This window comes from Micropterus salmoides, unplaced genomic scaffold, assembly GCF_014851395.1.
Source record: "Micropterus salmoides isolate LMB-PRFRI ecotype aquatic unplaced genomic scaffold, ASM1485139v1 Ms_hic_scaffold_3, whole genome shotgun sequence".
NCBI lineage: Eukaryota > Metazoa > Chordata > Actinopteri > Centrarchiformes > Centrarchidae > Micropterus > Micropterus salmoides.
The window spans coordinates 7,606,183-7,633,971 of record NW_024042261.1 but is presented as its reverse complement, the minus strand read 5'-3'; the positions used below and the strand labels follow the sequence as shown (position 1 = coordinate 7,633,971).

General features: G+C 39.7%; 2 protein-coding genes across 2 annotated transcripts; both read right to left on the bottom strand.

Moving 5' to 3' along the window:
- Window positions 1–3,431: 3,431 nt before the first annotated feature.
- linc.pou2af1 (lnc RNA pou2af1) lies at window positions 3,432–8,235 on the bottom strand. Its single transcript, XM_038692761.1, has 5 exons — window positions 8,112–8,235; window positions 6,139–6,239; window positions 5,762–5,819; window positions 4,647–4,969; window positions 3,432–3,953 (listed from the first exon to the last, which is right to left on the bottom strand). Exons 1-5 carry the CDS (start codon window positions 8,116–8,118, stop codon window positions 3,603–3,605), a joined length of 840 nt encoding a protein of 279 aa, XP_038548689.1. The 5' UTR covers window positions 8,119–8,235; the 3' UTR covers window positions 3,432–3,602.
- Window positions 8,236–9,809: 1,574 nt separating this feature from the next.
- LOC119882632 (uncharacterized protein C11orf53 homolog) lies at window positions 9,810–24,721 on the bottom strand. The gene is made up of 5 exons (XM_038692760.1): window positions 24,530–24,721; window positions 23,355–23,455; window positions 14,270–14,309; window positions 13,797–14,098; window positions 9,810–13,000 (listed from the first exon to the last, which is right to left on the bottom strand). The coding sequence occupies exons 1-5, from the start codon at window positions 24,537–24,539 to the stop codon at window positions 12,563–12,565; spliced, it is 891 nt and encodes a 296-aa protein (XP_038548688.1). The 5' UTR covers window positions 24,540–24,721; the 3' UTR covers window positions 9,810–12,562.
- Window positions 24,722–27,789: the final 3,068 nt, after the last annotated feature.

The following is a 27,789-nucleotide window of genomic DNA, read 5'->3' as shown; positions in this document are numbered from 1 at the left end:
CCGGCTTGTTTACAGTAAGAGATCGGAGTGATGAGCAGCCGACAGATCAGGTCAGCTTGGATCTCATCTTGATCTGTTCAAAGTCTGCTTATGTCAGTCAGCCCCACATTCCCCAGCCCTTTCACTTTAATGCCTGAGTGCCCTAACACACAGCTTAATCTGTGCCTTGAAGGGCATCACAGCTTTGACATTCGGCTTTTGGTTACACTCTTGGGGGGTAGGGGGTTGTTGGGCAAGGCTCAGGTTTTCACACTCACAGGTAATAAGCATCTTGGGCCTCAAAATTGTAAAAAAAGATTGTGAAACAAAATTTGGGCATTCATAAAATTTAACAATAGCGTTAGAATGGACGCTACATGGAGTCTCTACCCTATTGAGGGCGGTAAAGCAGGTGGTCCACTCATCTGGAGGTCGGTGGTTCTCCAATCTGCATGTCAAAGTGTCACTCAGCAATATACTGAAGCCTGCTTTGAGTTTTTGGATGACTAGAAAGGCGCTATATACTTAAGTGCAGTCTATTTTTGTGAGAACACAAATTGAGAGTGAGTCTTCATTTCACTTACCATTTCTAATTACTCAAATTACTTTTAATTACCCTGTCAAATTACTCAGCTTTCTACTAATAATAAACAATGCCACAACAAGCAGATGAAAGACTAGTCTGTGATGTGATTTGCTATGCTCCTTGGGTTCACCCCCAGGCAAACCTTTGCCAGGTTTGTTGGTCTCGTGTGTCCTCTATCCCCTGACTCCATCGGTGACTCTGCAGCAGGGGGACACCGGAGCGCAGTTACAGACCTTTCATTGGCTTTAATGTGCAACATATCCTTCTCAATTATTTACTTCCAGAGTAGTTCAGCTCTCGAGCTGAAACACACCAGTTCACATTAATATTAGTTGTTCAATCACCATTGATAGTTAATTGTGGTAGCTAACAAGGTGGGATGCAGACCTGTTGTGGCATAATGTTTTCTTTCTGTATTATTTCTTATTATTAACATTTTATTAAATAGGTCGAACAGTTGAATGACACTCATTGTAAGAATTCACATTAGTTCATTTGCTTTCAGTCCATACTCAGACGGTACTGATGGACTGACCTTGATTTTGAAAATGTCTTCTTATTATTATTTTACTTAGCCTTTTTTATATTCAAACAATGACCCTTCATATGGACATGAAGGAAAAAGAAAGAAATAGAAACAAGGTAACAAGGACACTTATCGCCCTGTAATGGACAACTACAATGAAAATGATGAGGAAAAAGTACACTGTGGTAAATATTCAATATTCACTTAGAAGTAGCAATTATTATTTTAAGAAACATGGCAAAATGAGTTACTGCTAAACTTCAATTAAAAGCCTTTTCCCAAAGGGACACCTGTCCCTTTACTGGCCTTATTTTGACAAATAAAGGCAGGTCTCAATTAGATGCCCAGTCTGGTTTTTACAGACGTTCTTTGGATGTACAAACAACTTGAGCTAAGCTGCTTAGATTGAGTATACAAATATAAATGTTTAAACTTTTGGCAATGTGGACATAATAAACATTGTTAGATCAGTTTGATTCTTCACAGTTCATTCGTTAAGTTTATTTTAAAGGAGGAAAAGTACCAAAATCTTATTTATTCAGATTTGCCTGCATGGTAAAGGAATTACAGGCCTAACTCTTTTTAGTTTTTGAAAAAAAAAAATTTGCTAAATGTATTGATTTCCTATTCTGTGGTTTCTTGTTGCTGAACTAATCTGTGTCTCTCATCTTCAAATCTAGAACAAGCTAATATGTCTCTCCTTCCAAACAATGAGCAGCTCATTTTCCTTTTCTCTTTCTTTTTTCAGCCAAAAGAATCGTGGTTCAAACCTCCAACTCTGCCAGAGTGCGATCCTTATTTGCACATAAAACCATGATCCATTTGGCAGAAAAGGAATCATGGAGACACGCTGCCTAAAATGTTTCATAAAACCATATAGGCAGCCTGGGCATTTAAATATATGGTATAAACCAATGAATCTGGTGCTGAGGGCTGTAACAAAGATTTCAGAAATCCTGAGACCATGTGTGTAATAATAAAAAAGTAATGGCTTATCACTTATGTCATCAAATTCACCAGATTACCAGAACTCTTACCACAGACATGACCTCAGTGTCATGAAGTTATGGCCCTGCCAGAAAGCATTATGGCTTCTCTTTATGCAGTGTTGAAGGTTACTCTGGAAATATAATAGGTTACCTCTTACAAGTTATCCTGTTTATAATGTAATAGTAGAGTAATTACTTCAATTACTTTATCAAAGTAATGTAACACATTGCATTTAAATACTTTTTGGTTGCTTTTTTAAATTCTAATGAATGTTTTCATCTCTTAGCCATTTAATAGTAGCAATTTAACTGGCAGACAGGTGGCACTGCAAATTCAAACATGATAGCCAGTCAAAAGAATCAGAATAGCATGAAACTTTTTAGAGAAAATATTCAGATGGAGCTCCAAATGTAATCATGAACATTAAATTACATGTAATTAGTTACTCCCCAACACTGTAGCCTACATTTGTCCTGCTGTAATATTTTTTAATAGTTCTACAATTGAAACAATTTGAAACCAGCCTCCTGAAGGCTGAACTGAGAGAGCATTGATTGTTTTGCCCATCAAGTTTAACTTCAAAAGTTTGTTTTTCAGGTTTCCAAAGAACCTTCACAGTCACATGACTGTGAAGCTGAGGCAGCTGAGCAAGTCATGTACCTCAAGCTGCTCAAAGAACAACAGAATGACAGAACGACAGAAGTGGTCATTATACAAGCTGAGGAGAAGGCCAGCTTTCCCTGTAGCATTGCATTGTGTGTTTTCATGTGCTGCTGTATCATGTAACCCCCAGCCTCTCATGCCTGTTTAAGTTCTTGGTTTGGACACTTTGTTGAATGAATCTTAGAAAATTGAAATAATATTTCTGAACTAGTTGTCCAAAATTAATATATGATGCATATAAATGGTACTCAGTTCATCATGTTAACATTTAATCTGTTCTCCATGCACGGTTTAACCTTCTCTTCTAATGTTGAACCTCCAGTGAATTTCCTCCTGCAAGTTAAGTCAGATATTTCAGGATTCCTTCCCTTCAGTGCAAAGTGTTGCATTACAGCACAGTTCAGCCCCAACACGTTATCAGACCTCCCAGTTTTTGAGGTTTGCTGTTATAGGTGTACGATAAATGAAGGCGACCTGGCGTTGAACAACATGGAAGATAACTGTAGTGACTTGTTTCACAGGGAGTAAACTGTGAACCTGCTCGACCAGATCCTGATGAACTTGACCAAGACCTGGACAGTGACACAGCGCCTGTCTGTCCAGCTTCCACTATTGTCTGTTTCTTAACTTCTTAAAGTGTGAATGCTACGTCAGCCTATAAAAGATAAACAAATTTTAAGCACATTATTAAGTTTAAAACATTTTTATTTATATACAGCGACAAGTTATTTGTATGAAAATAGGTATTGGTACAAAAATATCAGCCCACTGAAATGCAAAGCAGACCATCAATTAAACAGCCTTACTGAGTACTGAGAATCATATTCACAGTCAAAAACAATACTACTAAAGGTCCCATCATAATACATTGTTACACATTTCAGAGCTCATCTGCACATCCCTCTTAAAGTAGTTCTCTTCCACAGAGCCGGCATATGGATAGTCTGTGGGGTTGTAGTAAGGTGCGTATTCAGGGCCAGAGAAGCTCTCCTGCTGGCCTGGCCAACAGTGGGACAGGCAGTAACAGTCCTGGAGGTTGCAGTGCTGGTAGTGGTAGTGCTCTGAGGCGAAGCCGTGGTAGCTGGACTCCATCCTTGTGGGTGAGTCGTAGCAGGAGGAAGAAGAGGAGGAGAAAGAGTCCTGAGGCGAGTAGCTGTTGTGATCAATGGGGTTGCAGAGCTTCAGTGACTCCGGTGACGAGCAGGGAGGCTGGAAGGGAAGAAGACGTGGTGGATGGTGAGGATTGTTTTAAGCAGGGCAGGAGTTTGCAAATGTTTCATGTCATAGGCATCAAACTGACACCAGGGCACGGGCTCACCAGGGACGCCTGTGAATGCTTTTTTTTTTAATTTTAACTGTGAATTAAGTTAACTATTCCTTTATTAAAAGTACTGAAACACTACTTTGGCATTGTTCTTCCAGTAACTAGATGTTATATAGCCTACTCACTCTGGATTATTTTATCAGGCAAAGATGAATCTGACGACAAACAAAGCAGAACAAGCTACTCTAAATGTTCCTGAAGGCCACACAAATATAATTACAATTCAAGCCCCAACAACAGTCTCTGACAAGGAGAAACAGCAATTCCAGACCTCTATTCCAAAACGATTTGATTTAATGTTGCCTGAGCTTTTAGAAGTCACTCATCACTGTAACACCATCATTAGTGACATTTTACAGGACTCCAAACACTCCTCTATTCGGCATAAACACTGATTACCAAACTGTCAGTTTTAAGTAGGCCTAGCCTAATCTTATTTTTCAAGAACGTATGTGCCGAATGAACGAGACCCTATAAATAAAGATATATTCCTACGTAATATTTAGATCCACCAGAATTGACAATTCCTTAAAAAAGCAGTTTAATGAATGGAGTTCGTGTTAGTTGGAGAAACTTACCATCCCATGGCCATAGAAGTCCGCATCAGAGGAGCGTCCATGGCACCAGGGCAGCGGGAAGGTGGGAGGTGGAGGCGGGGAGGCGTCGTAGCCGCCGCCGCCGCCGTTGTTGTTGTTGTTGTTGTGATTGCAACTGTAGCCGTTGCTCGGCAACATCAAGTCCTCAAAATGCTGCGGGACGTCGTTGAAGGTGCTCTCCTGCATCTGGAAGTTGCACGAGCTGTCAGGGACCGGGAACAAGGTGGCGCGCAGATGGAGGGCTCGCGCGCTACAGTTGCTGGCGTCAGCTGGTGGAATGGAGGGAGGAGGGTCCACATAGCGACCTAAGGGAAAGCAAGTTAGATTAAAAGAATGCCCATAAAGGAAACAAAAAAAAAATGAAAAACTCGTATTACAGGCTCCAGGTTAAGCATTACATCCAAATATTATACATTAACCTACAACCCCGCCACATGTCAAAATACACTGATTGAAAATCGATCTGCTCAAGACTCATGATACATTTCAAATGAAAAGTTGTTAAAATGTTCTTGGGCCAATCTATCGACATAGTAAAATATATTCAAGAGCACAAAGAAAGGTGCTCGTTCACTGTGGTCTCTGAATGGTAACAGACCACAGGAGGATATTTAAATAGACCTATAATTTCAAAGAGTGATGTCATGACACTATCAGCCAACACACAGCCTTCGTTTATAAGAAGGGACCCTGCACTTTTGGAATGTGGTATTCAATAGCTGACCGGAATTGCATTCCACGTAGGTTAGACTTGTAGTTGGTCATGACCTGGGCGTTCATGTGAGTATTTTCTTTCGGTTTGGTGGGTCACAGCAGATTGCTGCCTGTCCTCCATGAGTGCGCGATGTTTTTGATTTTGCTTTTTTTTAGATGCATCTGCTTATGTTGTCTTACTGCAACCAGATTTTTTTTTATTTGGATCATTGCAAACTGCATGCAAATTTTGACTTGCATTTGCAAGTCGTACACCGCCAATGCAGGTGGAGCCTGTGATTGCTTTAGGTGAGTCTGGGTTCAAATTCTGCAGATTTAATAGTTTGAATTGATTTATTTAGCTTCAGACACTGGGCTTCGATATTGCTGCTGGGTAAACTTACATGGAAGTGTGGACGCGCAAAGATCCTGAAGATCCAAGCAAGCCTGGGACAGACCCATCTGTTAGGAGAAGAAAGGTGGGGAGAGCAGAGAAAGATACAAGATCATTAGATATGTCCTTTCAGAAAATTTGGATTTGACTTTGAAAGAGATCATTTTGTTCATATATTTAGTGTGGGGTGGGGGGGGGGGGGGGGTTCCACTTTAAATGTGTGTGTGTGTGTGGTTAGGCCTACTTGCGTGCTTAATGGCTTTGTTAGGGTGTTTTCTAATGGAGGGATAGTCAGTCATTTACAGGGGCATTTTTTGCTTTGCTCATTTTTTTCTCCCTTGCTTTGTCAGGAAGTATTGGAGAGAGAAATGAGGGAGGGAGGGTTACCGTTTTCACTTTCTTGCTGGTGGCCTCTCGGGCTCTGTGCCTCTGCAGCAGCTCTTTGACCGTGGTCTTTACTCGGACGCCCTGGTACACCCTCGGCTTATCTGCACGAAGAGAACAGCATGTCACTCATGTTTACAAAATGCTCTCTATTGGAGCAAACAATAGCCGACAATACCTACTCTCTTCTCCACCCACTACACCACCCTTCCTCCCTCCCCCTCAGTTTAAGCCCACAATGTTATTTTCCCTCAAATTGAAAAGATGTCATAGGCCAATATCATTTTTCCCCAATAAGCTGCAATCTCTCCATGCAATGATTCTGTCTACATATTCTCCTGTCCCTAATAAACTGTTGATGTTGAATGAAATACTTTTTATTCGTTGGTAACACATAGCCAACATGTTATGAGAAACAAGAAACTGTAGATTAAACTGTGTCTGGAGCTTCAAAGTCCAACATTTTGTCAAAAAACCGCTATGCGTAAAAGTGCATTATCAGCGCTCGGGTATTTTCGCCCTCTTTTCCGGACCCTGGAGCCCCAGTGCTCCCGGTCAGGGCTCGCTCTTTGCGGAACCGCACGGCTCGGCGTTTCCTATTACGCCGTCTGCAGACTCTTTCACTGCAGCCTGTGTGGGATCCGCGTTCCAGAGCTACCGCGCCCAGACCAGGAACAAACGAACGGGGCACAAGATGCGTTACAGTAAGTGTATATTTCTGATCATAAAGGCATGTACGACAGAATGAACGTTGAAATGAAATGGGAAACCTGGATCAATCCAGAGGTTGGAATAGAATTGGTAAATTTAAATAAGGGCGCTTGGGGCGGTCGCGTATAACGCAAGGACAAATAGATTAAAAGAGTCTGTACATAGATCCGTAACTAAAACTTAAAACTTTTCCTAGTGATCGCGGAGAAAGTGTCAGTCTGACTTACAGTTCTGCCCTGTGAGTCGATAGAAACGTAAATTTTGCAACGGCAAGAGCAGCGCCACATGTATCTATGAATACTCTCCGCATTTCAGCTCCATGCTACTGACGTTTGACAAGTTCAGTCTGAGCTTCAGCTTGATCGGACTGATTTTTTGAAAAAATCAAGAGCAATTTCAGCCTCATGCTGTTTATAATTCAAACCAAAGCTCTACTCCAACCTCTGTTACTTTATTCAAATCACCCCCTTTTGAATATGTGATGCTGAAATGCTACGGAGCTTATGCAGGCAGTAATTTGCCAGATTTTTCCTATAGGTGAAGCTTAATTAGCGAACCCAGAAAGAACACCTCGCATAGGTGCACGCAGTTTAGGCCTAAAGGCGTAATTTAATGCACCCAGGAGTGGCGAGCCGTTTGGAAAAAGGCGATTTGATAACGAAACGAAGCCTCCGCTGCGAAACTCATAAATAAATAAATATTCATACACCTAACTGCTACTTCAGGATTTGTTTTAAATGTGGCAAATAGTTGGTTCAAAATCACTCGACAGACACATCCCACTCTAACACGGTTACACCTAACGTCCTGTTACGCACAAGCAGCCCGGGCAGAGAGGTTATGGTTGAATTATTAGTTCTAGTAGTTATTAATCTTTAATAAAATGTCTTTGGAAATATATATCAACATGCCCTGACGTTTGTGATGGCGTGGGCATAACGATTTAACATGTAAAAAAAATCCACAAATGTCATAAAGCTGCACCAGACTACTTAAATGGAAAAGCTCCTGATCCACCCATCAAAGGAATCAGGTGGCTTAATTTAGTTGAATTTTACTTTTGTTCATCTTATATATTCATATATATTAAAATTTGTAATGAAATGAACATCCATAGGGAAAAACTCCTCATTTTGCACGTATCCCTGGTTTGATATTAATTTTGCCACTAAACATCCCCTTTTGTCTTTTGTCTTTTGTCTTTTCTGTCTAACAGGACAAAATACTACACATTCATTTCCATGAAAATCCGATGTGAAACTTACCAGACATGATGGCTGAGATGAAGAGAGACTCCCTGGAGAAGACCTGTGGGACTCCACTCCACAACGTCCTTTTCTGCCTCAGCAAAATGGCCAAGAACGAAAATTGTTCAAAAGTCTCCAAAATTTCAACACAAATGTCTTACAGTAGAGTGAGAGCATACACAAATATTGTATTATAGCTGGGGATATACTAGTTTGAGATTTTCTCCCTCCATGCCTACTATTTAAAACCCCTAGAACTCAATGATTTGACAATGATTTGATTGCGCGTTACTTTCAATTTGAATATTCAGAGGCAACTGTCTTATATCGATTTTTCAATAAAAAGCACTACGCATGGACATCGCATAAACTCCACTTTAATGTAATATAGTAGTATTTTACATTTTGACCAAAAAGAAACCATACTTTTTAAATTTTATCCTCCTTTTGCAATATCAGAGCATCACACCCCCCTCATTAAGCACTGCAGCACTGGATGCTTCTTGTGCGCAACTTTAACACACCAATTCACCGTATATCTGCCATCACACGTTTACCGCGGCCAGTTTACACGCCAAGAACATATTCAAACATATTTTTAAGCTTTATTTCAGAAAAAAGCACATCAAAGAGAGAAAGAAGTGGGCGTGGCAAAGGCCAGTAGCCATCTTTGCAAGCTCAGGCCTTAGCAAGTGCTCTGAGTGCAGTCACCTGCTCAAGCCTGCAGGGAGAAGACTCATCAGCTCTTTGCTTTTATATTATTACGTTATATTTTGAGACTTTTAATTAGTTTAGAGAATAAAATTATAAATAAAAATTGCAGAATAATGAAAAGTTTCCCATTGAAGCTCCACAGTCTGACAGGGAGTTTGAATACACCCTATTTCAGCACCGAATCATTTCCATCTAAACTTAACACAGCTGATTAAAGCTAAAACGCATTCATTTTCTTTAATAATCTATAGGAGGAGGCATGAAGAACTTTGGTAGCTCTTTCTGGACATCCCACAGCAACAATAGGCATATATTCAGATTGGAATATAAAATGTTGCAAAACACTTTTACCTTTCTTTTTTTTTTTTAAATTAGGACGCACAATAGGTAACTAAATTAATCGAAATGTCAGAAAAATACAAATACAAACATTTTATACTAACATTGTCCTATTCAGCAATCTGTGATCATCTGGAGCAATCTGGTCTCTCAAACTGGTCAAACGTTATTCATTAAACCTCGGTATTAATATTATTACTTTAATTATCATGACTGAAATTATCATTACTACAACTATACATTCATTTCTATTATTTGTTTCAGTAGCAGTCGTGGTAGTAGCTGCAGAATCCCAACTCCATATAGAAAGTGATAGATTTTGACGTATATGACATGTTAGTAGGTCATATTCGTTCCTTTAAAAGCGCTCTTTGGTGATCACAAGCACTTCACATGAAGTCCCCTCTTCATTACATTACACACACCTAAACTTCCCTAAACTTCTTCCTCCCTGTCCTGTCGTCTTCCATCATAGTCATGGATTTTCACCCTCTTGTTGCAGCACAGCGGAGCCTCTTCTCCTGCTGCAGGATTGTTGCAGGGGCTCCACCTAGTGGTCAACAATCAGAACGTCTTCCCAGCTCACCTGCCTTTAAGTCTGCCTATTTATTTACCTGTGTATCACTTTACTTTTATAAGTTTGACAAAATGAGCTGGCCAGTATTAAAGTGTTTCTGTGTTTACTATCATGTTTATTCGTGATCCAAAAACAAAACCTTTCGAATACATTTTAGAAAGTGGTCTGTTATAGATACACACACAAATATAAGGATGTATCAGTTTCAGTATTAATATGAAACCTATTCAATCAGCATCAGCCCTTATTTTGATTGCAGTTGTTTTCTAGGTTAAAAACAAAAATGTGTAATCATTTCAAAAAAGCAATACTAAGATGCTGTGTCATTTAACAGGAGTTCTACTGATACACTTCTTTAGGAAAATATGGAGCTCCATGAAAACACTGGACTCCGGTCCATTAACAGTCATAATTAAACATGCTGAACATAACAAAGTATGAGTGTTTAGACAATAAATATGAATCAATGGGATTTTCTTGTCAGTTGTCTGATTGAAAAAGCTTGATGAAAAAGAAGGATTGACATAATCCTTCTTTTTCATCAGATTGAGCATTTCTAGACAGTATAACAATTATTAAAATGTTTATAACACACTTTTGTGTGGTTGTAGGCAGATATGAGGACATCTGCGTTCATCAGTTTCTTTGTTAACAACTATAACTCGTCCCATGATGCACTCATAACTACTGATGTTTGACAACACACTAAAACGTGTAAATATTAACAAGTAATAATATCATCACTAGTGTCAGATATATTTCTTAATAGTTTTATACTTACCTGTGAATATATACACAGTTAATGCTTTACTTTACTGTTAAATTGATATCTGGCAGGGTTTAAATATTGACTCACTTCATCAATCATTTGTAATAAAGCAAAGGACTTTCTGTTCAATGTTGTCAAATGTGCATTAAAGGAGCCTTTATGTCTTAGCATTTGTTTGGTGTCTTTTGTGACAAAGACATGAAACACAAAAATGTCTTAGCCTTATCTATTTACCACTATATTTAGTGAGTAATAAGTTATAAGGTATTTATTATTGTTTAGATTGTGCTTTTTGAATGCTATAGGGGGGTTAAAGTAAAGTATTGCCCAGGGTACCCCCCAGCAGAAAGCAGACTTGCATAATTTCATTCTATTTGCAACAATGTACCCACTGAGACGCCTGAAGTAATGTCTTCATCATACTTTTCAGGCTCTCAGTTGTTGTATTGTTCTATTTTCTTAACCTAAATTATATATAGTTGTTTAATTCTGTATTGAGCCATATCTAACACTCTCCTTGAATAAGGGTCACCGCTGACCCATGTGCTAAAGCTGTGGATCTCTACATTTTTTGTCTGATGTACCCCTACTGCCCTGATTAGCTAACCCCTTTCAGCAGCACCACCAGTCATGTTCCAACTGTTTTCAACTGAACTTTTAATAAACACTGTGTATTCTGTAAAAGTGGATATTGCCACAATATTGTTTCCATTCAAGACACAGTGATGCTGACGTTGCCAATGTCTCTTTTTTACCCAGTAGGTTTGGCCAAGTTTGCCTTCAGAGTATTACCACTTAGATGAGCAGTTTCAACCATGGGTCTATTCACTTCTTTGCTCTAACAAGTTTTCTAAATTCTCAAGCACAGCAGGTGGTGTTAAAGGAGAGGTGTGGTTCATATATGTACAATTTTCAGGTCACTTGCATACATAGAAACAGAATGATCTCTGTCTCTCCATCAATAGTTCAAGCGGCTGTCTTTCCCTGTGTGCATGATGAAACCTGTGTACATTGGGAATTAAAAAGTCATTAACTTGGAGCCTAAGGACAGGATGTACAGGGGTTTGGTGTGCTTCTTCGATCTTATATGTTTACAGACTGTCTCTACTTTGAATGCAATACATGTGACCTCCGGCTCCAAACACGACTTAGGTTATGTATTGGAGTCTAGCTTCCATTTGGATGCCTACACATATTTAGGCCAGCAAAGAATGACCCTTTATGGGATACTGTGACAGAGTACCGTCACTACGGGTGTGTATGCTTTCTGACTGTGGCACCAGCGAGCCTGGCTCTTTGGCGTTGTGGTCAAGTTGCACGTTTGGTAGCCTGTAGACCCAGGCTGACTGCTCTCTCCCTTTGCTACAGACACATGATAGACTCTATGGTACAGCAAAGGGATGTAATGCTGTGTAAGACAGCCTGAGTTTCCTAAAACCTTCTCCTTCAATAAGAGTTGACTCGCTAACAAGAATTTCCATCACAGTCAACTTATTGTTTATTGGTTAATGTCGCATTAAATATACTAAAGATCAGACATGTTTACTCTATATGTCAGTGGAGCCACTCCACAATCTTACCCTTTACCGACTGAAGAGGTACCCCCTCCCAGGTAAGTTTAAGGGTCTTAAGCATGTAACATGTTCTCTTAGTTTTTCATAACAAGTCCTCATATTATACACATGACGGTAACAGCCCTATTTTATTAACTGTACTAAATTTTGTTTTACAAAGTTTGTTTGTTTTTTAGTTTTAAGGCTTATGGTGTGATTTAAATCTAATCAAATCCATACTTGTCACTCTTTTAATACAAATCAAACAATAAAGACACACTTTTTACATCATGTCAGGGTGTACTATGGGCACCTTGGTCAACATAGGCTACCACACTCCTACCAACATATTCAAACTTGAATCTTGCACTGACATTGTCCTTTCAACAAAACACTTCACGACTGTTTGACTGAGTGTGTTTCCTCTGTATTGTCAAGTGCTTGTTGAGTCCATTATTTAATTGTCTGTAAAATCTCCATCTTCCTATGGACTCGGAACCTCAGGCCCGGCATCCAGTCAGTAAGCCCTCCTGATCTCGTAGGGCGACCAGGAGCTCACTCCGTCCTCTTTGGCCCAGCAGGAGTGAGCCTCGCCATTGGCAGGGAGGCTGGCGTGGCTGTCAGCTGCCTCCTCTGTCACCATCTTGGACACCAGGTCGCTGACGGGGCTGCTCATGTAGGGAGGGCAGGCAAAGGATGTGGAGGGGACCGGGTAGGAGCTGGTGGTGGTTAAGGAGTGGTAGTGGGCGTCCTCCAGAGAGTGCAGGGTGTAGGGTTGGCTGCTAGACACGGGGCCCATAGAGGAGCCTCGGCTGGGGGAGCGGTACTGGGAGGGGCTCCCTGGGTGCTCTGGGCTGGACATGGAGGGCGGGACGTTGACGGAGGCCAGGCTGTCTGGACACAGAGCCTCCACCTGGGAAACTGGCTCTGGTACTGACTGCTCCCATGAGTCTCTCTGAGGCAGGAAGACAAGAGAGGATCATTTATTTCTTTTATTTTTTTACTGCAGAGTAAATTTGTTTGTCAGTGTTTTCTTCTTACCACTAATTTTGACTGAATGTCCCAATTTGAGTAACCTCTGATTATTATTTATATTATAACCATAGTAAACTTGTGAAAGCGATAAAGCCCCATCCTATGCATCAATTTATTTATTAATAATCCCAAAACAAATGGTCCGGCCCCTCTAGCATTTGCCAGAATTGCTAGATAGCCAGTCCGCTGCTGGTCCTGGGCTTAATGCAATAGCATCAGACACCAGATTTTAAAAAAATGTTGTGTCAGAGCATTTGATACATTGATTGCAGTATATAAAGAGAATTTCAACAAATAGAACAAAGAATGCCTCTGAAATAAATTGCCTAACCCTCTAGTCCAACAGATTTGAAAATCTGTGAGGACTGTGCACATCAATACTCATAATCCTGCAGTTCCTGTCAGGTAGAACTTTCTTAGCACACAGATTCTTTTCACTTACCATAGCAGGGATGTGGTGAATCATAATGAGGGTATCCTTTTAACTAGATAGTTATCACAAGCTGTATAATAAAATATTATGTCCATAAATGAATGCTTTTCCCTTCATATCCCAGCCATTATTGTAATATACTTATATATGATTATTAAGAAAAAGTTGTGTTAAAGGTATTTTAGGTGGATTTACAATATATTAAATCTCAAATGATGATGATGAACCTCCATCCCCTCTCCACTCATTTCTGTCATATATATTCAGCGTGACCCCATCATACCAGAAATAAATGCGAGGACTCTCCACCGAAAGGCAGCAGGGATGAGAGGGCCGATGAGGGGAGAAAGGATCCTCCAGAGCTGGAGAAGGCGGCGGCGCTGCGGTAATCACCGAAGGTCTCTGGGTAGTAGCTGTCAATGAGGGAGGAGTAGCTGCTCATGGCGGAGGGCTCGCAGCCCAGAGGTTTACCTCCCAGAGTGGACGAATAGATGTCAGGAGAGAACTGCTTGGTGGACTGGCAGAAGTCTGACTCTGAGATGAAGGGACGCCTCATGCCATAGTAGCTGGGCAGCATGTGAGACCCTGCAAAGAACAATATGAAGCTTTTACACTGAGAAGAATAAGCTCATCTTCATCATGGCAGGAGTAGCAATCATTTGCTTTGATTGAGACGGCGTTGACAGGTTTGTCTTGCAAGAGTGAATGAGAGAGTGAGAGGAAGATCTTTGATGTGTTTGATTTGCAGAGCCTCACCTGGCATCTGGACAAATGAAGGTGGAGTTGTCGATCCTCCCTGTGACGGAGAAACAAGACTTGAAATAAGGCACACAATGTGGATGTTTTAATTGAAGGGGGGGGTGGGGGGGGGTGTTGAGGAGTGACAGAACTTTTAGAAGAATGCACTGAAGTGGATTATGTCTTTCACAAATGCTGGATTCTGTCAAATTCAGGTCTCAGTCCTGAGCAAACAGCCTGTTAAAACAACAGGGCTCCTTTTGTTGAATGTGTCTCACTTAAGGCTAGTTTTTGAAAAGCTGTTATCTAAATGTGTCTTTTATACCAACATTCAGCTGAACCTCTCGTTCGTTTTTCATACATGTAATCCACCTGTATTTGCTCATGGCCTCTAGTCTGTGTTGGAGAGTTTATTATTTCTATAATTATCAAGAAAACAGTCAGTGAATACTCACCCTACCTATGTGTGAATTCAGTGATTTTCTTACTTTCTTGTTTTGGACATAACAAATAGGGATACACAGACACATCTGGATAACAGAGGCCAATGTAGGCAATCCACACAAGAGCCAAAGGAAAACCAACAAATCAGCAATAACAAAAAATAAAGTACAGACCCAGGAATAAGCACACTTCTAATAATAGAGAACATATAACAACAGAAACAAAGTGATGAGCAGTATATTACTAAACTCAGAGGCCATATTTGCTGCCTTACATCATTAAAGCCTCCGAGCATGACTCGGAAAGGACAAGACACAGTATACACATCAATATAGCTTATACTGTCTTTAATCAAACTGACTGACACTGTGGTGAAGGTCTATCCCTCAGAAGATAATTATTTTAAAAAAAATGTATTTGCACAGCACTTTTCAAGTGAGGAGCGTTTCCCAGTGTGTAAAATGAAATGCAAAACACAAGATATACAATATTATGAGTATAAAAAAAGATGTTGACACAAGACATACATAATCAGTTGATCTGTCAGTAAGGTAAAAGGAGTAACAGTCATGCAAATCAGACATAAAGGCAAGAAAAGAAATTCAGGTGACAACATGACGTGCCGACAACATGACGTGCCGACAACATGACGTGCCGATAACATGACGTGCCGATAACATGACGTGCCGATAACATGACGTGACGAGCCGTGTTATGAAAACAATATGTAGTATGTCATGGTCTGAAAACAAGTGGATACAAATGTGTTGACAGCAAGAAGTGAAAAGTTCACTGATGAACTCTGGCACAGAGTCAGGTGAAGCCTCGAATGTAACAAGTAAGATTTTAAGATGGATTCTGAAGTAATAACCAATACAACTGGAGGTCACAAGATTCATTGGGGTGGTTACTAAATGATGACCAGGACAGGAAGAAATAATCTGTACATTATTTCCTAAACTTTCCTTTAAACTTTGCTGTTTCTGTTGTGATTACTGGCACGTGATTACATGCAGACAGGGTTTAGACAGAAGTATACACATATATATAACTTGTTTGTTTTGGCCACTTGGGGGCAGCTTAAACAAGTTGTGAACACAACAATGACTACATTTACATGTACAAATTATTCAGGTCTTCATTCTGGCCTTATTCCAAAAAAGACAAAATTCCTACAGTTTACATGGCTAATTAAAATTAATATTTCACTACAATTCCTGTTTACATGCAACCGTGGATCCCACGTTGATGCCAGTCTTAGCTGTGTTGGACAGGGGACTAAGCCCTAACATGTTGCTTATCACTTTAAAATATGGAAAAGTGGAACGGCTAGAGCCTCTTGAGCCATCATGCATATGTCTAATATGTGATATTTGCACATATCCAAAAACCTGTTGATATCCAAGCCTTTCATAATGTTTAAAAGTAGGTGTGTCTCGCCTTCCAGCCACAAATGTTTTCTTTTGCGTGCGCATCTCTACCAGTTGGCTAGTTGGTTTGTATACACCGCACAGATTTGACCATAAAAAGAGGCTTTGTAGTAAAAAAAAAAAAAAAAAAAAAACTGCAGTAAAAACCCCAAATGAGAAGCTTTTTCAGAATACTCCTGAAACCCGAATGATATCGACACGTCTTAATAGTAAAATGCTACATTCAGAATATGGCCTCATTCTGAATATCCAAAAGGAATATGCTTTTTACCTGACCTGTATCAAATGTGGAATATTGTCATATTCAGAATAATAGTGGAAAATTAGAATGCATGAAAACGCAGTGACTGATTCATCATGACCTTTATGTTAATATGGCGAGCTTAATCGCACACATCCAGCAGCTACAGAGTTCCATTATCATTAAGGTCAAAGTCCAGTTCACCTGTTGAAAGTCCAGTAATGTAATATATGTAACTTGACTTAATGTATGTAACTTAACTTATGTAACTAACGCACTTACTTTAACCCAAACCATGATCTTTTCCTGAACCTAATCAAGTAGTTTTGGTGTCTAAACCTAACCAAACTCAACCGTTTCACAAGATTAACCATGTGTTTTATTTTGAAATTCTATGTTTATTTATAACTTGACCTGCTCATGCAAAAACGTCCCTAAACGGGTTCCCAGTGCATTAAAAAGCAACACCAAAGGGTCTTGTCCAAGCTTCCATAAGGGACAACTTGGGAGTGAGAATGTGTGGTTTAGTAGGGTAGGCAGAAATGTCTGCTGCACGAATTTGTATGAATTTAGTTTTAGGACTTTTATGTTATCTTACATTTGCTTATTTTGTGAGATACTGAATAATTTGTCCTCTTTAGGCCTCAAAGCTGTTGAAGTTTGAGAGGAACTGTCCCTCACAGACATCTGAAACCTGTGACTGGACACATTTTTTTGGGTTTAATCTTAAGCTTATCAGAAGTATTTTATGTAAAATCTCTGAAAACAATTAGGAACCGCAGCTAAATGTAGTGGAGTAAAAGTAGAATATTACCCTCCGAAATGTAGTGATATAACACAAAGTACCACAAAATGGAAATACTCAAGTAAAGTACAAGCACCTCAGAATTGAACATTTTCAAGCGCAGCACTTGACTAAATGTTTTTAGCTTTAGAAATCTCACTCTATGCTCTTGAACGTTCAACTTACACGACAATTTAATAATTCACTAACTGCAGGATTTTCAGGGAATAACAAGGAAATCCAGAAGAAGTTGAGAAACTGTGTAAAAATATATTTATCTATTACTTTCTTATTTCCTTTTCCACTCTGCATTATAATATGTTGTTCCAGCTCTTGGTTGAAGCTATATGATGTTCAAGCTGCATTAAATACAATATTCAAATCCAGGACCATTCCATCAAATAGAAATGTTTAGGAAGTTTTCATTTTAAATTACTCCTAATTCAGACATTTTGTTTTGTTTGTCTTATTTGCACAAAAAAAAATAAAGAAAAAAAGAAATCACATTTAAAAAGTCAGATAAAAATATTGTCACAGGTAAAAACACAAGGAGGCATTCATCCAATTCACAAAAGATGAGCAGGCAGGGCCAAAAAGCCAAAGGGCCTATTGTGCGGTTACTCTAGATGAGTATCAAATTTCATCATCATAGCATGCTACAGGAGCAAAACATCTACAGTCACCATTAATATTCTCCTCTGTGCAAACCAGAACCTACAATATTGTTCAGAACAGAGACGTTTACAAACTTATTGGGGTTTGAACAGCAAAATGTTAGATCCCTGTTAGAAAATTAATTGAGTGTATGAAGTTCTTTAGTATGCAGACTGCTGATGGTATCTTCGGAACCTCAGGATCTCTAATGGAACGATGGTTGGCTGCACAGAATGAATATACACGTACAGTGGCACCTGTCAGCTGGTTCATCTACTTCTGTTTGATCTATAATAGATTTGTTGTGTAATTAATATGAATTTTATGTTTTCTTATTGTTAATACAATCTTGTATAATTCGTGTGTCTGTCTGTTTCTGTTCTAAACCCAGATACAGATTCGTGCAGAGTCAGAGAGATCAGACTGCAGGGACATACAGTCAGGGTTCGATAGAACAAGCTCACTTGTTTGCATATTGCTAACATGAAAGAGTTGATATTAAGCCTGCGCTGGCTGGGAGACAAGCAAATTTTGAGGGCAGAATTTGAATGTGATTTGCCAGTGCCAAGACTTCCTCATGTGGCCCAGGTATGGCTCAGTGCTTCTCTGAAGGCTGTCTATGGAAATCACCTTGCTCAAGCTCAGAGTCAGGCAGTGTGTGTGTGAAATGGAGGAGGGTTGGAGGGTAATGATGATAGATTTTTCTAGCATTATTTCCCAGAGAAATGCTTCCTTCCTATGTAAAACACTCTTTATATTCTCATGTTCCCATTATCTGTTACACGCAGATAAAAGATAAAAATGGTTGCAACCTTTTCACGGAATAAATGAACACACACACACACACACACATCTTTTGTGAGAATATTCCCACATTCTGCATTCAGTTTAATGTTCCTTTCAATGGTCCATAGCCTCACAGCAGTTCCTTTACGTACTTTATATTTCTCATTTTCTAGTATTTTACTTGTCAGGACTTTAAAATGACACCTATTTCTTGTTTCTATTCTGTTATTTTTATTTTATCTGATCACAATTTCCCTACAGGGATCATTAAAGTTAAGTCTTATGTTGAATTGTGAGTTCTTGGTATAAAATGTCACAAACCAGCATCGCACAGACTGCAGTACTGCGGCATGTATGTTAATAGTAGCATGTCTGGGCACCTTACCTCGATAGAAATGTTTTCGGTTCTTTATATTTTCACTGTGGCTCTCTGTGTTCCAACATGAGGAGACTGCCTCTGTGGTCAGAGTTTGCTCTTCATTCTCAATGGCCTTTTATTCCCAGAGATAAAAGGTGGCATTAGCTAACATAAGGATGTGGACGGCTTTAGTTACTGTGTGTCTCTGGGCATCGTTAGGTCTTTAGTCATTTATAAACATACAAGTAAACGTTGCACTGAAAAGGGGCGCGATGCCTGAATCCAGTGAAATGGAAGTATGGCATACTGATTTGACAGTAGGACATTTGACATTACTTTATAATAAAAACTACTTTATATTTATATATTTAACCCTAGGAACACAACACCCGGTTATTACTTAAAAAATGCTAATCCAATTTAAATGTAGTGGGTTTTCAATGGAAAGCGTTACAGTTAAATTCTCTTCCAGTGAGACTCCTGTGTGTAACCTTTGATGAACTGTGGCCACAAGTGGCAGCCGGAGGATACTGGTCAATGCTAAAACATAGTAGCATAACTGAACTGACTCAGTAATGTCACGTATACTAAACTAAACTATCTCAATCTCTATATATAAGCTATATATTTAAGTTTGCTAACATTAGCTATCATTAGGCTAATGGCTGTAATTGGCTGTAGCAGCAAAGCCACTGAGCATATTGAACTGAGCAAAGGTGTTTGATTCCTTATTAATTCAACTTTTTATTTCCTAGAGTTCCTAAGAGTTTGTTCTAAAATTGGCACTTTATTTTAAAAAGTGGATGCAAAGTCAACTTTTATTTTCCAGAGCTTGTTGAAGAGTAACAAAAGCAGAAGTTAACTTTTTGAGCTGCTGTTATTGTCTCATCTGTGGAATCCCCTGACGGCCTCCATGTGCTGGAAGTCATGATTTAAAGTCAGGTTTAGACACCCCCTCTCACCCAATTATAGTTACCAAGTAAACAAGTTAGAGTTTTGCTCACGTAAATTTCCTGATGTCAGATGGGCCCACACACTGGCAGAAAAGCCACCAGGTGTAATTCGGGGTTCAGCAATTTACCCAAGGCCACTTTGATATGCAGCCTGGGGAGCGGGGGATTGAACCACCAACCTTCTGATTAACGGCCAACCTGCTCTATCTCCTGAGCCACAGCCTCCCAGAAATGGTAGCGATTGATGCGAAATTTCTCATTAAGCTTACAACAAGTGATGGGCTCCTGCATGAACCCAATATGTTTCTGCCAGAGTTTCAACAATTTTGGTTTATGTACACAATTCAGAAAGTTCTGTATTTTTAGAGCAGTGGAGCTCTACGGCATAGAGGAATAACATAGATGAGCATACATAGACAATACTTGTTAGTAGCATCACTTCCTTGTTGGTTTTGGTCTTTAATGGGATTCGGTGATAATTAGAAGAATATAGAATATCGCCACAAATGCTACGAGGAACATCAACTACAGTAATGAGGCTGGCTAACTTACCAGTTAGCCACCTGCACTCTGAAACTGTGTTTGTTTGGCTTCACCAACTGAAGCTAAACTCAACCGCATGTATATTTAATCTTTCAGAGCAGCTCTGCCTCCACAAAATTTGTTTTTAAATAAAACTTAAATGTGTCACCAGCACAGCCAAGGATTACTGTTGCCTTACTGTCCTCCCACTCAGAACAACCCCCATATCTCAGAACAGAGGCGGAGGCAGACATCCAGTACTTTGCCCAGACCTAGAAGGGTGCGGGGGCATGCTCCCTCAGGGAGATGTTTTCCCCCATTACAGCAGCTAAATGTTTTTTAAGCCCAAACATCTGTACATCATTTGGGAAAAACATGAGAGTTGCTCAGGAAAAAATCATCCCGTAGAACCTACATCCTATGTTTTATTTAACTGTACTCTCTCTTCATCATTGTGAAAACATGACAACACAACAAATGTTGAGGCTTCTTTAATCTAAAAAGAGGTAAAAATTAGATAATTAGATAGAGTAGGAATTTGGTGTAAACAGCAATACTGATGTTGAAACCAATTTTTGTTATACTATGCTGGAGCAGAATTCACAAAATAAATGTTTAGTGGACAAATGTGCAACATCTGAATCCATCCCATTATAATCAGTGCTGCTCTCAGAGCAAATCAAGGGTCCCCTACAGTGCCATGTCAATGTGTGGTCTTCAGTAGCAACTCTGAATTGAATATTAGATGAACATTTACTCAGCAAAATCAGTGACACCTGGTGGCTTGTAATTAATTTAGCTGACATTAATAGTAATATGTGTGTTATAAAACCTGCATGTTATTATCACACCTGTATACTTTACATTTATTCATTTAGCTGTACTTTAGTATACATTTGTTGTAGTGCTGTATTAAATTCACATATTATTGTAAAAAGCCTAGATAAAATATTTTTGTTTGTACCTTTTTGGTATAGTTTAGTCCGAGTGCCACTGTGGGCTCATGTTTTTAAACTTCATGGTTGATATTTAAGTCGCAATGTGAAGTGATTGCAGAGGGATTTAAATCCATTCAATTAGCTTGTTACTTTTATTCCAGTATTACTTGGAATCAGGAGGAAACGTTCACATACGTATGAATAAGTCTTCTTAATATTGATCGCCATTTTTCTCTGTTATCCTCCTCTCTTCTTTTCTCAGTAATGTGCTGATCAGAACTTTCGAAACTGTCAAACTGAATGAAGGGCTTTCTGAAGCACCAGTGACGTTTGAAGCTTTGAACGACATCAGTATTCTCTATTTGACACAACCTCTACTTGCATTAGATAGCTAGCCAGCAAGAAATCTTGTCTACTCACTAGCCAACTGTTACAGCTGCGGATTCATACACCTGTCCACGGTTCAATGATCAAAGCTGCTGAACCATTTTCTGTGGCTGAGGTTTCCTTCTCGGGAAAAACAGTGTCATATCCATAGTCAATAAGTTGGTCAGCTAGCCAGCTAGCAAGCCTGCTCACTGAAGTGACACAATGGAAATGACACAAAACAAGATACCAACCCCCCATACGATGTTAGGGCGGACCTATAGATGATGACATTTCCACAGTAATGGAACGTTTACTCATCTTGATTTGACCATGTTCTGTTGATGTATGCTAACTATCGAGATGTGCTACTTAGCGGTTCTGAGCATGCATATGACCATTAATCTGTGCAACCTTATTGTCGAGCATGCCGTCGAGACAGATCGTGAGCAATATCTAATAAAAATCATTATTAGTCAGATCATCAGATTATCAGAATACACTACCCCCGAAAACAGTAGATGTCATAATACTGTGAGTCGGCCTGTTGAAATGCTAACACATATGGTAGCATTTTTGGACAAGGCAGAACACCGGTCCAGTCAGAGAGACTGAGTGGAAATGTAACAAAGTTAAAGTTATTTTAAAAAGCTAAAAGATTCTGGACGTTAGATTCTGAAGCCACCAACCCCCCAGCTCCGCCGTTGTCACAGAACATAGGTCCAGTTGCTGTGATCTCTTCTTACAAAGCTCTAAATAAAAGCCTCAGCCAGTAATTTCATGCCAAGTGTTACATTTGAGAAGGGCGATTTATTTGACCCGCCTCTCTTTGTTGCATGATGATATTTTATCTATTGTCTTTCAGACAATCCCCTCATTACGCCTGTCGTTAGCGGCCTGCATATCCATAAAGAGGACATGCCGATGCTAAACAGAAAACAAACAGTGGATACTGTCCTGTAAAAGCCTTTTGACAGGCGGTTTGTGGAAAATGAAAAGCCAGTCTTGCTTGTGCATGCAGGGGTCTAAAGCAGAGCCTTGCTTCTGTGGCTGTGAGAGTGTGTGTTGGCGTGTGTTTCTGAGACAACAATAGGAGGTTTGTCTGCGGCCTGTACACTACAGAGGACAATGTCAGCTGGCAGGTGTGCGTGGATCAAACTTTGCATAGGCAGCCTCCTTCGCTGCCCTTTTTCTGTCTCTCTATGCTACCTGTCCACCTCAATCTTCCCACCCCGCCTCCACCTCGGGGGAGTTTTTGGAAGATCATGGCCGTCACCATTGCGAGTATTGTGTCGATGTTCTTTTGTGAGGTCAGGATGAGACTCTGGGCTTTGTGTCTCTCTCTACACAAACCGCGCTCAGCTATTTACAGATTGGCTTTGCGAGCGCTCGAGGGGAGCAGAGACAGAGGGGGGAGGTACAGTTGGTCAATGGATCAACCATGGATCGTTGGTCCACAAAACAAACCAAAATGTAAACAAGGAGAAGAGATTTTTAGAAAGCAACCTCTTAATTGTGCCACCAACAGAATGTCAACTGTGGCTGCACTGTTTGGTTTGGGAGAAAAATGAAGTGGGGAGAGACAGGACAGGACAAAGCAGGGCAGTTTAGAGGAGATTGTGCTTACACCGTATCTGGGCCCAGTTGTTTGTCGGGATCGCTTCTCCGCCAGCAGGTCTTTGACTGTGTGCTTGACTCGAACGCCTTGGTACACTCTCTTAGAATATTCTAGACAGAGCAGAAAAACCATTTGGGAATCCACGTTTGATACAAATCCAGAAACAGTTTGACTGGCAACACAACTTCATCCAAATTTTCATCCATCCCCACAATTGTGTGTTCATTTGAATGTTTCACAGTTTTATTCATAAAGGTGAATGACTCTTTGGGATTGGTGTGTAAATGTCATGGAAATTGCCTTTGGTTTGGTCAATGCAAATGGCCTGCTAAAATAATGGAAATATTACAAAAGAATCTTACACTTAAATAAACATGTGAAATTCTACATGCATGCATCATCCAGTAGAAGTAGCTCATTTGCTATTACTTTAGTCTTTACAAATCTCAAATAGGTGCTGGTGTGATTTGGGCACATTCCTGGGAAGCAGAAGCATAAACTCAATGAAAATGCAAACTTTATTATGCAAACGGGAATTGCATGCAAAAAACTTTATGTAAAAGATCACAACTTTTTGAATGGATATTTGAGATAAGCCCCAACTTTTGCTCAGCCAATGAAATTCTTGAAAATATGCATTATTCTTTGGATTACATCAAAATAAAATTTGAATGTTTTACAATGTGTGACTTGGCCACAAAGCTAAACATCATCCCATCAGGTATTATTCCCTATTTATATTTATGTTACAATATGAATTGTATTAATCAGCATATACCTTCCAGCATCTTTCAAATATCAAACACTGATTAATGATTTTTATGGAGAAGGCATTTACTGACATTGCTTTGTCCTAGCTGACATATTTCTTATGTCAGCCCTACTGAATCGACAATATCAAGAAAGGAAACTATTGATTTAATAAGCACACATGTCATCAAACACTAGACACGACACGAATGACATTGTCACACGCACACAAAAAAATCCTTCTAAATGGCCTACCATGCACCCTCCAAAAGAAAAACACTATTTTATAAAATTAAAAATGGATGTTTAACAGGTTAAAACAACCTTGCAGCAAAAGTTCCGTTAGACGTTACATGTAGAACATGTACAAGGTTTATGGCAACAGTAATAATGACAGCAGGAGCAGCTGTCATATATGAATGAGTATGTCTTACCTGTGTCCATGATGCTGTTGAGCAGTCTGACACACACACACACACACACACATAGACACACACACACAGGGGCCTCTCTGTTCTTCCTCGGCTGTATTTGCCTAGAGTAGCTAAATCCCAGTGTGCAGCTCCATACTGAATGCCGTGCCACGATGGGAGCTTTAACTACGCTGTCAGGAGGGCAGGGACACATGGAACATGCCACCTCATACTGCAGTCATGAGGAGGCAGCTTTTGAAAATGACCTTTATCTATTTGTTTAAATGCAAATCTTTGGTAGGGACGTTTTTTAGACTATTTGCATCTGCAGTCAAGATTAGGGGTTGGAAGCATCGTGATCATGGAAGAGAGACTGGGAAGCAGCATGTCACTCCTCCCTCAGCCCCCACTCATCATCCAAATGTGAAAGGATATATTGTTTCCACATTTTGATTTGTAGCTGCAGGACTTTTCTTACTGCTGGTTTGTGGGATCGAGTCTGTTTTTGTTTCAGTTTGAGCTTCTGCATCTCTGGCATAAATAAAAGCTTTTCCAAGCAGCTCAGAATGTACCAAAGCATCTTCTTGTGTTTGCAGGTTGAGGGTTGGCATCTCAGGTCAGACAGTTGACAACAGACTTTATTGCCTCCAGCCAAAAATGATTGTTTTAAAAAAACCGAGAGACTTTTTTTGCATAAAAGCATATTATCGTGCAATTTTCTACTCAAATTGATGTGCTGAAATTTGTATAAAAGAACTTGAGCAAACTAAAAACAAATGAGTCATTTCAACCTTGTGTTTATAAGATAGGGAAGAAGAGCTGTAGGCATGTTTTGCTAAACAATTTGTGTCTGTCATTATAACGAAACTTCCATCCGACATTTCAGTTGTTTCCTAGCTGAACCTCTCAGTGTTTTGCCTTCTGATTGTGACTCCTGTAGTTTGTTAAAATGCGAACAGTGTCAATGACATTTTTTCCACACTGTGCGATGCTGATTAAGATTGAACCTGGTTAAATTCGGACACACATGATTTCATAACGACTTTGAGACCAGTAAGATAAACTAGCTAAACATTACATTTATACCTACTTGGATTTGCATGCAGTTTGGTGTGATACTTTCAAATAGAGATCCTAACGCTATTGCAATGTTACTACGTTCGTGCATATGAACACACTCCCAGTTAAAAGCCTGCAAATTTCAAATGCTATCTGTATGACCTGAATCACAATGATGGTCACCTTAATTACCCAGAGCTGAAATTCTGCCACAAAAAATAACCCATTTCAGCCACAAAACAGCAACATTAAGCTTAGGAGCTGATCTACAGCGGACAGAAGATTATGCATATTACTCTCTGTTCAGTGCATTCAGCTTCCCATAACTATGAGAGACTTACATACAGTTGGTGTGTTGGCATGTGTTGCAGCAACACACAGGAGAAGTGATGAGATATTGCTTACTTGTTTTTACAGAAAATAAATGAGAGCATCAGAGGAACTTATTTCATAATTAAAGCAACATTATGTAGTAATTTTATCTTAAAATAACAGCTTCAAATGTTGGTTATTGGCGCTTTGTAACACTGGAGTCACAGACGTGCACCAACAACATTTCTCAACAATGGCGTAATGCTTTACTGCACCAACAAGACTCATCAGCAAGCAAGCTTTAAGAAACAAAATGTCGAATGTACTATGTGAGTTCTTTGGAAGAAACTAGGTATGTATTCTCTGTATGGATATCATGGCAGAGGCTGCTAAGAGAAGACTTTAGGTTAGGTTAGGTTAGGTTAACTTTATTGTCCCCAGGGGGAAATTCTGCTTGGGCACAGTGCAGTGTTGCTTCATAAAAAAACATCACAAAAGACATCAACAAGAACCTGAGAAGCATTGACATGTTGTACTTCACAAGAGTGAAATATAAACACAGAAGAAAAAGGACATTGTTGACAACATAGTTCCATGGATTAAAGTGCAAGTGCTAAAGTGCTAGTATGTTTGTTGCACGTTGCCCCATTGCCCCGGGATCACAAGTAAAGTGCTGAAGTGCTCACATATTTATTGCACACAGCTCTACTTGACATTGTTTAGCAGATTAATGGAGACTGGCACAAATGATAATTTTAGGCGATTGGATTTGCATTTTGGCACAGGGAGTCTTCTTCCTGATGGCAGGGTTTCGTATTCAGGGAAGAAGGGATGTTGAGGGTCTTGTTTAATTTTCCTAGCCTGTTTCATAACTACCTGGTCATACAGGCTCTGTATAGGCTCGTAGTTTGGAAGTGAGGAAGAGAAAAAGAGAGAGTGACCGGACTAGAGTAAATAGCAGACTGGTTTTTACTTTCTGTTGGACTAGTAAGTGACAACGTATGAGTTGGCTTGCTGTGTCTTGTGTTGTTGCGCTTGCTTGATGTCTGCCTTTGTTAGCAAAGGTGTCGACTCAAGCAATCTCAGCCAGAGGTTTTACAGACAGAGGTTTAGCCGCTTGCTATAAATCTCAAGTTGATGTTAGCAAACTTGAACACTGAAGCTAGCTCACTTGAACATTGGTAACGTTACTGTACGTGCTCTTGCGTCAGTTGGTATATAACTTTGTTAGCTAGCTTGCCCAACAAGTTTCAAGCAACATTATGCAGCTATTGGTGGAGAGCGGTGCCAGGGATGAGCCGGAGAGAAGCTCAGCAGCCTCTATGGACATAACGCTAGCTAATGGCAGAGGCGAAGAGACCAAGGACGATGCTGACAGAGGAAGCTATAGAAGAGAAAAAGAGAGTAACCGAGCAAGAGGCTCCTGGACGTTGGCGAGAGCTTTGTGAAATAAAAGGCTGCAAGACAGACGCTGAGCTAGCCTTATTTATGATGGACTAGTGAGAAATATTGCTGTGTCTTGTGTTGTTGCACTTGCTTGATGTTTGGCTGTGTTAGCGAAGTTGTCGATTTGCTAGTTTTTAATAATCAGTCATGTAATCATAATAAATACACATGTGCGGCTGTCCTTATTAACAACAGTGGTGAATTACACTCTGAAACGCACAAAAACAAATCTTACATAATGTAAAAATAAAAAATATGCTGCTGTTGCCAGCTTTGTTGTAGCCTGCATGTTTAATTAACATTAATAAAGTCAACTTATATAAATCTTTTGTATTTAACTATCCGAAGTGACTGTGACTCAAGAAGCAAAGCCCTTAGAAAGTGTTTTGTTCTACTGATAATAGAGTAATAGAGTCAGAGCATCAGACTGACAAAACTAGGACAATATAACAATATGGTTTCAA

Coding starts and splice junctions, on each gene's coding strand:
- linc.pou2af1 (XM_038692761.1), bottom strand. Junction 4,970..5,761: donor TTGCGCGTCCACACTTCCAT/GTAAGTTTACCC, acceptor GCTTTCCCTTAG/GTCGCTATGTGGACCCTCCT. Junction 3,954..4,646: donor ACTTCTATGGCCATGGGATG/GTAAGTTTCTCC, acceptor CTTCCCTTCCAG/CCTCCCTGCTCGTCACCGGA.
- LOC119882632 (XM_038692760.1), bottom strand. Junction 14,310..23,354: donor CAACTGGGCCCAGATACGGT/GTAAGCACAATC, acceptor TCTCCGTCACAG/GGAGGATCGACAACTCCACC. Junction 13,001..13,796: donor AGTCCTCGCATTTATTTCTG/GTATGATGGGGT, acceptor TTCCTGCCTCAG/AGAGACTCATGGGAGCAGTC.